The sequence below is a fragment of the Anabrus simplex genome, chromosome 1, assembly GCF_040414725.1.
Source record: "Anabrus simplex isolate iqAnaSimp1 chromosome 1, ASM4041472v1, whole genome shotgun sequence".
Lineage (NCBI taxonomy): Eukaryota > Metazoa > Arthropoda > Insecta > Orthoptera > Tettigoniidae > Anabrus > Anabrus simplex.
In genome coordinates, this window is record NC_090265.1 from 480,060,589 (window position 1) to 480,072,629 (window position 12,041).

The 12,041-nt window shown below is 39.7% G+C and overlaps 1 protein-coding gene across 7 annotated transcripts in view; it reads right to left on the reverse strand.

The window, feature by feature from the left end:
* Positions 1–12,041, reverse strand: part of LOC136856974 (uncharacterized) — a 247,585-nt gene that overhangs the window by 163,986 nt on the left and 71,558 nt on the right. For all 7 annotated transcript variants that reach the window (XM_067135292.2, XM_067135289.2, XM_067135288.2 and 4 more), the window contains one exon: positions 5,075–5,263. In XM_067135292.2, coding sequence (XP_066991393.1) covers positions 5,075–5,263 — 189 coding nt within the window. The remainder of the gene's footprint in view (positions 1–5,074; positions 5,264–12,041) is intronic.

Consider the following 12,041-nt stretch of genomic DNA (forward strand, 5'->3'; position numbering starts at 1 on the left):
TCCACTCAGCCTACGTGATTACCTTTGAGGAGCTACCTAATGGTGAAATAGCGACCCCGGTCTAGAGAGCTAGGAATAACGGTCAAGAGGATTCATCATACTGACTAGGCATCACCTCGTAATCTGCAGACCTTCAGACTGACTAGCAGTCATTGGCAGGCAAAGGCCCACGGGGGCTGTAGTTTGGTTTGTTTTAAGAGTGTTTGCAAGATTATAATTATTCACATTTCATTTTTGTGCTGTTTAGCCAAATTGTTGAGGGTTTTAATTCATTCCCGAATTTTACGTTTTCCCATGTACATTTTTTGTTTGTGGTCCCTCCAAAACCGGAGAATCGAGGTTCCATTGTACTGAAAGGACACACATGGAGGCTGACACAGTGCACGCCATGACTGAAGGAAAAAGAAAATGAAAGAACTTTCTATAGTGACGCCTTGAGATTGGCAGTAGTTGGTTCAATGCTCGACCAAATACAATGTCTGCAACATGGAATGACAGGACTTCAAGGATTTTAAACCTCTGTACACCTCCTCTCAGATTTCAACATTCATATTCTGAAAGGTAACCACAAGTAAGCAGCCTCTCTTGCTTTCAACATGTGTTCATTTACGAGTTCACCAAGAAAATGTAGGTGTATTGTATTTCAAGACTTCTTTAGTTGCAAATGTCAACTTTCTGGACGTGAATCTGAAAAGGAAAGCAAGAAAATTTCCAAAGCTGCCTGTGAACCTTAGTGTGATTAGTGGAACAAATAAGCCAATCTCCAAGGAGAAATGATGATGCTGCTTGTTTACAAGGACCTAACATCAAAGGTCATCGGCCCCTAATGAAACGAGAGGGACGACATAATAGAGGGGCGTTTGAAAAAGTCCGTGCAAATTTAAAAAAAAATTTTTTTTTTGCTATTTGCTTTAAGTCGCACCGACACAGATAGGTCTTATGGTGACGATGGGACGGGAAAGACCTAGAAATGGGAAGGTAGCGGCCGTGGCCTTAAGGTACAGCCCCAGCATTTGCCTGGTGTGAAAATGGGAAACCGCAGAAAACCACCTTCAGGGCTGCCGACAGTGGGGTTCGAACCCACCATCTCCCGATTACTGGATACTGGCCGCACTTAAGCGATTGCAGCTATCAAGTTCGGTGTAAGAAAAATTTTAAAAACTACTTACGTGCTTGGAGTAAACCTTTTTTTATTTTTCGACAGTCTCCTTTTAGGCTTATACACTTCGTCCAACGATGTTCTAGTTTGTTGATCCTTTCCGAATAATAGGATTTGTCCAAGTCTGCAAAATATCCATTAGCGTTTGCAATCACCTCCTCGTCTGAATAAAATCTTTGTCCCGCCAGCCATTTCTTCAAATTGGGGAATAAATAGTAGTCCGAGGGAGCCAAGTCGGGAGAGTAGTGGGGATGTGAAATGAGTTGGAATCCTTTTTCTATTAATTTTGCGACTACAACACGTATCAAGCTTATATTGATCCATTTCACAATTATAGGAAAGTGCTGTTATTTACAAAGGGAACCTATGAAGACCAACATTCGACATATATAAAAAAAGGCAAATTATGGAAATATAACGCAAGAATCAAGGTCAATACGTTTCAGTGTCACTAATACATTGACTATATTACTAGACATTCAAGTGTTTTTAAAAAACTTCTGTAGTAAATGATAAGCATTCTATTTAATAGACATTTATGTAAGAAGGATCTGACATTTAATCATTAGACTTAAAAACCAACCATACACAGCATATTTAAATATTATCAAAATCTGATGTTATATAAAGACAAATTGTTACAATATTTTACCACATAACAACGCAAGATCCAAAGCAATAAGTATTTTAGACTTTAAAGTACAATGATTAGACTTTAAAATATATTAGTGTGTTTATGTAAAAATATTTTATAGAGGTCAACACACATTTATATTCTACCTAAAATAATATCACTCCAGCAATATGGTGTAAAGATGTAACATGATATTTTATTATAATTATCACGCAAGTTTTATTTATCAAATTTTACCGATAGTCTATTCACGATTGTACATAAGTATAAAAGGGAATCGATTCAACAGAATAAGCAACAATACCTAAGATAGATGCTTAATCAACCCAAGGACGCATTCTGTCAGCCAAAGGGCATGTATATAATAGACAAAGTTTTGTAATTTTAATTTTAAATTTTAACACAACGCTTAGAAATTTGTAAGTTTTTAAGATAAGTTTTCACTGAAAATTATGAAACAATATATCATGAAGGTCTTTCAGAGGTATAAGATAGAAATGCAAATGTGATTCTGATATATCTGAGGATGAACTATGAAGGGTCGAAACCGGTCCTAGATTGTAATACTTTACAAGAAAATAAATGTATTGATTAGGTGGAATTTTTCTTTCCTTTTATGACGATTGCTGAGGTGTGTGCTGGTGCGTTGTCATGATGGAAAAGGATTTTCTTGTGGCCCAATCGCGGGCGTTTATCTTGCAGTTCGTTTTCAAACGGTCCATAATATGCACCTGTAATAGTTTTACCCTTTACCAGATAGTCGATGAGGATTATCCCTTGCGAATCCCAAAAGACAGTCGTCATAACATTTCCAGACGAAGGAACGGTCTTCGCCTTTTTTGGTGCAGACTCCCCCTTGGTAACCCATTGTTTAGATTGTTGTTTGGTCTCAGGAGTATAGTGATGTATCCATGTTTCATCCACAGTGACGAAACGACACTGAAAAGTCCTCCGGATTCTTCTGGAACAGTTGCAAACCATCCTTGCAACACAACACACGATTCAGTTTTTGGTCAAACGCGAGCAATCGCGGCACCCATCTCACGGATAGCTTTTGTCATGTCAAATGATTATGCAAAATATTATGTACCCGTTCAGTCGAAATGCCCACAGCATTAGCAATCTCACGCACCTTAACTTTTCTGTCATCCATCACCATATCATGGATTTGATCAATGATTTCTGGATTCGTAACCTCCCCACGCCGTCCAGAATGTTCAGTGTCACTTGTGCACATATGGCCAGTCCGAAAATTTTGAAACCACTTATAAACTGTTCTAATTGAAGGTGCCGAGTCACCATAATGTTTATCAAGCTTCTCTTTAGCCTCCTGAGGCGTTTTGCCTTTCATAATGTTTAATCACCACACTAAAATTCTTTTCTGTCCATTTCTTGGAAATCACTCGACTGCTTTGATTCACACGAATGCCAAACGCGATGAAAGGTACAACGAAGGTATGGAGTACTTCCCTTCTGGCTTTTCGGAGGGAAGCAGTGGTATTGTCTTCTTCGGATCGGCCACGGTATACTAACGCACTCCCATTCATTGAAAGGAGAACCCCCTCCGGTGTGTACTTGCGGCGATCATCTTACCGTGGTACACATCCTTACGGAGTGCGTGGATCTGTGGTCTGCGCCGTAGTCTAACACTCCCGCGTATAATCTCCCTCATCCTGCGTGATGCTACTAACTAAACATGACCTAGATACGCGCCGGTGGTGCCATTTCTCAGACTTTGCACGGAATTTTCAAACCACCTTCGTAATTGAAATTTTGAAATGTATCCATTGACTGGAGTTTTAAAAAAATGGTTATGAGATTAAAACAATCAGTGGATCTAATTCGCAATGCCTTATTTCTAATGAAATAATAGAAAATACAGGTGACAAAGGAATAAGGCATTGCCTGGAATACAGATATATATATATATAATTCAAGTTAGAATTTAAAATAACACATTAAAATACGCAACACAAACTAAAATAAAGTCAATGGGATAAAAGCGTAGTTAATGCAAATACACTAGGACAAAGGACATCGTTACACGATAAAAAAGGCCACTATCCCTCATAAAACGAATGACGAGGTCTGCGGACTGCTCGTCATCGCGCAGGATGACGGAGATTATACGCGGGAGTGTTAGACTACGGCGCAGACCAACCAGTTCCACGCACTCCATAAGGATGTGTACCACGGTAAAATGATCGCCGCAAGTACACACCGGAAGGGGTTCTCCTTTCAATGAATGGGAGTGCGTTAGTATACCGTGGCCGATCCGAAGAAGACAATACTACTGCTTCCCTCCGAAAAGCCAGAAGGAAAGTACTCCATACCTTCGTTGTACCTTTTATCGCTCTCAGCTTATTTGGAAGAGGAGTGGCCTGCCACTCCATCTCCCAATGGGACATAACCAGATGTCTCACCTGAGAGCGAATATCACTTGCTGGAACCTTGTAAGGCAACGGGGGCAGTATTACTGCCTCCTCAGTAGCCTTATCTGTTAACTTGTTTCTCTCTACACCCGTGTAGCTTGGGAGCCACAGAAACACGATTCTGGTGCCGGCATTTGAACACTCGGCCAGCAGGTCCTGGATCCGCTGCACCGGAGGGTGCCAAGGGAAACAGGTATCAATAGACTGTAGCGAGCTCAGGGAGTCAGTACACAGAAGAAAGTGTCGCGCTCATCGGACAGGGCATACCGCAGAGCTTCACGGATAGCATAGAGCTCTGCTATGTACACACTCCAAGGAGAAATACCATGATCTGTTGTGATTACTGCCATTTCTACCATCCAAGTGCCATGCATTTTACAAGAATCTGAAATATGTTAACATTAAGGACATGACTGAATTGTGGGCATTCTTGCCATGCTTGTGTGTCTATTGGGGTTTTACTATTCATCACCACTAGGCTACCATTAATCTGAATAAGTGTAAAGTGCTAAAATAATGTCTAATTATCAAGTATACAGTAAATAAAGGTTTTAATTTGGAGACATTACATACCAAGTCACTTCTAAGTTAATTCTTTCAAGAGGCAAATAACATCCATTTAAGCCTATTTTCAAATACTAACAATGTTATTTCATTAAATTTTCACACTGGCAGATCTACACTAGTCAGTACTTTTCATTTCAACCATAGGATAATTGCGATAGAACTTTAATATTAATTGCAAATGACAAATTGTTTTATTTGGCTCTCAGGAAAAATATTGCTTTTCAGACGGTGTAGTTTGCTTCCGGGGTACAGATATATGAAAGGAAATAATTCATTACAAACCTGAGGTCCTTTTGGTGCTCCCCCAAAGATGCATGTGTTTCTAATGAGAGAAGAAGCACCAAAATCCCTTGCAACAGTTTGGATCTGCTGGGCCAATTCCCTCGTCGGAGCAAGGATAAGAGCAATGGGACCCTCGCCTCTCGCTAGCCTTCGCTGATGATTAATATGCACAGTAGCAGGAAGCACGTACTGAAAATCAACAACAGAACCTATAGGTTTGTTAGGTAAGGCAAACAAGATTATTCAACAAGAAAATGCTGAGAATCAGCACAAATTTCCAAAATTCAAAGTTAAAAGACAAAAAAAAGTAATATCAAGCAGCGCTGGTCATATCAGCCCTCAAACAGGTGGCACTTTGGTAAGCAGTTCAAATGCTGGATGATAATGGATACCGATTCCCATACCGAACCTGAAATATTTGTTCTGAATTGAGTAAATTCTTAATTCTAATATAAATAGTTATTGGAAATTACAAATTTTCCAGCCAACTCAACTAACACTTCCTGCAAGAGGCTCTTTAATAAGAGCCCTGAAGAATACTGTCCGCAAGGCAAGAAAAAATACATTTTGTAGGTCTAACCCACCTTTCATCTTAGTCATTTATCTTTGATGTTATTCAGTAGCTGTATATAATGCGCTGACATTGGTAAGCCTGTTCAGTGCATTGCGAGGTCACCTGAGCACCCGCCATGTTGGACTCTTTTTCACAAACTAGCAACCAAAGAATTACTCTCAGACTTGCTCGTAACCTTGTTGGGATGCGTCACACTCTCAGCCAAGAGGTGGATTGGAAGGGATAGCCGACGACAGAGTCTAAGCATACGAGCTTCCCGTTTTCATAAAACTCTAATCAAACGCAGTTTGTTGAACGAAAAGCAAACAAAACAATTTTGCGATTCTGGATAGCAATTTGTTATTCTTAAAATGGCGAGATAAGGAATACATAATCACTACATACAAAGAAGCAATGCACACGTTAGCAGACAGGACTTTCATTTTACTAGACAAACCAGACTTAAGTAATGGTAGTTCCAGCTGGGATAACATCAAGGTACTCTTATTTTATTAGCAATTTGTAGATAATGTGGATACAACAAGAAATACACACTAGAATACCTGGTAGATGTGGCACCTAGCAGCATTAAGAAATGAGATAAGGAGTTGTTTTGTATGTTCATTCATAACTGAATGCAGCTTATGTCTCATGGATATGACATTTGCTGAAAGCAGAGAAGAGAGAACCATCATTCCGTGTCCGGTCAGCATTTCCAAAATGTAACAACTCCAATGGCCTTGTTGTTCACCTCCATCAGGTCATGTGTAGTGCAGGGATGTTCTAGTGGAAGACAGATGAGCATGTGGTTCGGATCTTGTGTTACACCACACACTCAGGATGCATGTCCATCACTTGGAAGTATTGCCCATTTTTGCATGTTGGTCTTGCAAAGAGGTACGCCCACCCTAAGACGATTAAGTGATCTCCAAATACGGTAGGGCAGGTCATTTCCTGGAGCTAGCTCTTCCTTTGCAGGAGTATCAGACGGCAGCATGCTCTTCCACCTGGTGATCCGGTTAGACTCCGATGTTCCTACCAGTGATTGAGTCCTGGTGATGAAGGTCTTTCTCGACTTCAGCCTGGTGATCATGCAGCGGGTGGCGAGAATCATTAGTCTGCTTCGTCCTCTCTGCATCAGTAGAAACAGCCCTTCGGATAGTGGGGGGAGCTAACCCAACAATCTGGTAGAGTTTGTCAACTGGAGTTCGCTTCATACATCCCGACAAGATTCGTACAGTCTCGTTGATTGCAATGTCAACCTGCTTGGTGCGAGTGGATGCACTCCACACAGGTGAAGCGTACTTTGCAGCGGACACACACAAAGCAAGAGCAGAGATTCTCAGCATGTGAGCGCTTGCTCCCGAGGTGGTGGCTGTGAGCTTTCTCAAAATATTGTTCTGTAAACTGACTTTCAGACTGGTGTTGTGGCAATGTTTCTTGAAGGACAGTGTTCGGTCAAGAGTAACACCTAGACACACAGGTGTTGGACAACGTTCTAGTCGTTTGCCTTGCTATGTAATGTCCATTTCCTGCTGAGCTTCTCTATTTCTTAAGTGAAATACGCACACCTGAGTCTTGTTGGGATTGGCTTTAGATTATTGCCTTCATAGTAAGAGCCAAGAGTATCTAGTGCAGAAGTCAACTTTCCCTCCACCTCTTCAAATGTCTTTCCTTGGGCAGCCACAGCAGTATCGTCTGCATAGATGTAAAGCCTGGTATGTTCCGTTATTGGCTGATCATTAGTGTAAATGTTAAAGAGCACAGAGGCTAGCACACTGCCTTGAGGTAAACAGTTCTTTTGTACGCGCCATCTGCTCTTCTTACCATGGAGAGAGACTTTGAATCTTCTATTCTGCACGAGAATGCCAATAAGAGATGTTAGTTGATAATCATTAGTGAGCTGGTAAATTTTCCTCAGCAACTTCCTGTGGTTGATGGTGTTGTAGGCAGCTGTTAAGTCAACAAAGGCAACTCCTCTTACCTTATGCTGTTCAAAACCATCCTCGATGTGTTGAGTAAGGTTCAATGTATGACCGCAGCATGACTTTCCAGGTCGAAAACCAGCTTGTTGAGGAATGAACTTTCCTTCGAGGATGCCACTAATTCGGTTAAGATTAAGGCGCTCGAAGATCTTGAAACAATGACAATGATGATACTGGGGCAAAAGGTTTTAGGATCGTTTGGCTCCTTACCAGGCTTAAGTAGTGCAACCAGTCGAGCTTTCCTCCAGAGCTCGGGAATATAAAGCTTAGATACACAATCATTGTAACAACCATGATAACCTATGGCTGTTTGGCACATCTTTTGAATCAATTAGCCGATGACTGTCCGTTCCCAAACCTGAAGTAAAGTGTTCTCCGTACTTCATATTTTCTGAACAACAATACTGCAAATTCGTGTAACCATCATGTGCTCCTAAACTTTTCATGACAGCTGAAACCTGTTTTAACAGTTTAGTTGATTGAATACTTACAAGTTGGCCTACACTTCTAAAAATCTGCAAAGATAACATGGACAAGAGATAGTAATGTCCACGTAAAAAAGTTTCGTTAAGTTTAAAAGGAATGTTGAAAATAAGATTTCCGTACTTAAACCCATTTCCAAGACTTGAAGCAAAGCAAGACTTATACTGCACTGCTAATGCAGTGTAACTCTGGAAACACCTTTATAACAAAAACAATGTATATATATGATGATATGATTGATGAAAACATTAAAAAATTTGGAAATGCCTGGTGTTTGATAATCCACTCCTTATTTTAAAATTACTTATAACTTTAGTATCAGTTATGTGGGAATTAAAGTAAAATTGGGAACCCATCCTCCACTAATGCTAATTAGAGAGGGAAGAAAGAAAAAAAAAAAAGAGAAAGTCGTGAGAATTAAAGGCAACCTAGGCCCTCAAAGTTAATACCGCCAAGGCTGGAAAATAACAGCTGACCAATGGAGGACGGATAGGCATGATGAAGGTGAGGAGCATGGCACAAGAAAAAGCATACCAGACTCCGGTAGGGGGGCCCGTGATCACCAACCCATGCTTCCACAATGAAAGCCCCTCAGTCCATATATGGTCACCTCTTAAACGGGCAGGGGATACCATGGATGTTTTCTACTGCCCCACTCACAGGGTAAGTTATAAAAGTAACTATTTACTCATCTAAATACCCCCCCCCCCCCTAGCCCCGGCTCTAAATTTTGACTGCAAAAATAGGGGAAGGTACGACAGGTGAAAATTTCACATAATACAGGTTAGGTTACCATGGTTTAAAAGCAGAAAAGCATCTTTAAATCTCTATTTACACAAAAAGGTATTTCAAAACCCTCAGTTTTGTATTGGCCCCCTTCATTACCACACGTAGCCGGACACGTGACCAAACAACGCACCTGTGCCACAGCCTCATAGTGTTGCAACACTGCGCAGCCTTGAACTCCGCAACATCCAGTCTTGGAACAAAGCAGTGAAATTCAATCACTTTGTCAGTATAATCTGATGGAAGCCGCTGGCACATTGATGTCCTCTGCAAGCTTAGTCCATTCAGGTACATGAAGCGCTGACCAAACTCTACTGACTTTGAAATATTTCGGTGCAATACGACTTCAACAAATTTTGCCTTCTTTAAACTGTATTTTGAGATTTACAGCATTGCTGTTCTCTCTTCCCTAACCCACTTCAGAACTTATATGTATGATATGATTCAAGATGAATCTGGGATTTTATTTCTGCCACCAATAATTTGCCTCTATGATTACGTCAAACTGTACACGACTGCACTTCTTATTCGCGATTCACCGCTCTCAGGCCACTTTCTACAGCACATTCTAGTAACACAAGGGACTATAAGGATACAGAAGAACTTTGACTCGTGTTCAATCCTGCTTGCGTACTGGACGCTTCCTAATTATACACTCAACACTGCCATGTGGGATGCGGAGCTTGGAAGTTGGAAGGACATTGAGATCCGTGGTCGTGTGGAGTGTGTGGCTAAGGCTAATGCACAGGTGGTACAGAAGCACGTGCTTTACAGTTAACAGAAATGTTGCACTTGCTGCCTTGTCACTAAGATTTTTTACAATTCTTTCCCCGATTCTTTTTTCCACAAGATGTGAATGTTGTCTGTTTGGTGAAAAGAACTGGAGTTCCTGATGTGAGGGGCAAAGGAGAGGCAGGGAAAATAGATAAAAGGAATTAAAGGTGGAGAAAGTAAAGTCCAATTCATTGGGGGTGCGACCATATTTTGACAAATAAATGGAGTGAAAATATGTTATAATAATTTGACTTTTCACTAATTTCATTTAAATTGTGTTCTGGATTGTTGTATTAATCTACATATGGATGTGTATGTCCTCTAATATGTTAAGCAAGGGACCATTTTGTGCACAACAAACAATTTTTAAATCTTGATTAATCAACGTATAGTTATGGTTAAAATATTTCAGGCGTGTGCTCATAGCTGAAGAACTGGTTGTACTTGATGGCACATAGATGCTCCTGATAACTTACTGTAAAATTCCTACCGGATTGTACAATATAAGAAGCTTTACAAGACTGACAATTGATTTTGTATACTCCTGAGTTTAAATATTTATTATTATTATTATTATTATTATTATTATTGAGTGCAGGTTAAAAAAATAGTTTTGAGTTAGTATTGTTTGTTTTAAATGCTATTTTTATGTTACGGAAGGGTCTGACTCTTAAAGTAGTATTGGGCTTATTCTTGATGATTATTTTGTCTATGAAGTGTTCATTATACTCTTTGCTTTCAGCTATAGCATCTCATTTTGTTGCAAACGTTTCAGTTTTTTTATTCAAACAGCGTCACCTATCCTGGTAAATAAAAATGTAAACAGACTTTGGGATGGGTTTAAAGCAATTGTTGCGGAATGTGAAAACAGGTTTGTACCTTTAACGGTGGTAAGGAATGGTTAAGACCCGCCTAATTATAATAGAGAAATAGAGAGACTAAGGAGGTGCAGAGTGGAAAGAAATAGAGGTACAAATTACAAATGGTGGTAGAAGTAAGGAGAAATTGAAGGAACTTACTAGAAAATTGAATCTAGCAAAGACAGCAGCTAAGGATAACATGATGGCAAGCATAATTGGCAGTTATACAAATTTTAATGAAAAATGGAAGGGTATGTATGGAAGGTTCCAAGAAGGACATTCCAGGAATAATTAATGAACAAGGGGATTGTGTATGTGAGGATCTTCAAAAGGCAGAAGTATTCAGTCAGCAGTATGTAAAGATTGTTGGTTACAAGGATAATGTCCAGATAGAGGAGACTAATGCTAAAGAAGTATTAAAATTTACATATGATAACAATGACATTTACAATAAGATACAAAAGTTGAAAACTAGAAAAGCAACTGGAATTGATAAGATTTCTGGGGAACTAAAGACAATGGGTTGGGATATAGTACCATATCTGAAGTACTTATTTGATTATTGTTTGGTTGGAGGAGCTATACCAGATGAATGGAGAGTTTCTATAGTAGCCCCTGTGTATAAAGGAAAGGGTGATAGACGTAACACTGAAAATTACAGGCCAGTAAGTTTGACTTGCACTGTATGTAAGCTTTGGAAAGGCATTATTTCTGATTATATTAGACATGTTTGTGAAATTAATAACTGGTTCGATAAAAGGCAGTTCGGTTTTAGGAAAGGTTGTTCCACTGAAGCTGAACTTGTAGGATTCCAGCAAGATATAGCAGATATCTTGGATTCAGTTCAAATGGACTGTACTGTGATTGCTCTGTCTAAAGCATTTGATAGGGTGGATCATGGGAGACTACTGGCAAAAATGAGTGCCAGTGGACTAGACAAAAGAGTGACTGAATGGGTTACTATATTTCTAGAAAATAGATCTCAGAGAATTACAGTAGGCGAAGCTTTATCTGACCCTGTAATAATTAAGAGGGGAACTCCTCAAGGCAGTATTATTGGACCTTTGTTTTCTTATATATATATAAATTATATGAGTAAAGGAGTTGAATGAGAGTTAAGGCTTTTTGCTAATGATGTTACTCTGTATAGAGAAATAAGTTACAAGATTGTGAGCACCTGCAACGTGACATCGATAATGTTGTGAGATTGACAGCAGGCAATGGTTATGTTGATAAACAGAGTTAAAAGTCAGGTTGTGAGTTTCACAAATAGGAAAAGTCCTCTGAGTTTTAATTACTGCCTTGATGGGGTGAAAGTTCCTTTTGGGGATCATTGTAAGTATCTAGGTGTTAATATAAGGAAAGACCTTCATTGGGGTAATCACATAAATGGGATTGTAAATAAAGGGTACAGATCTCTGCACAGTTATAAGGGTGTTTAGGGGTTGTAGTAAGGATGTAAAGGAGAGAGCAAGTAAATCTCCGGTAGGACCCCAACTAGAGTATGGTTCCAGTGTATGGGACCC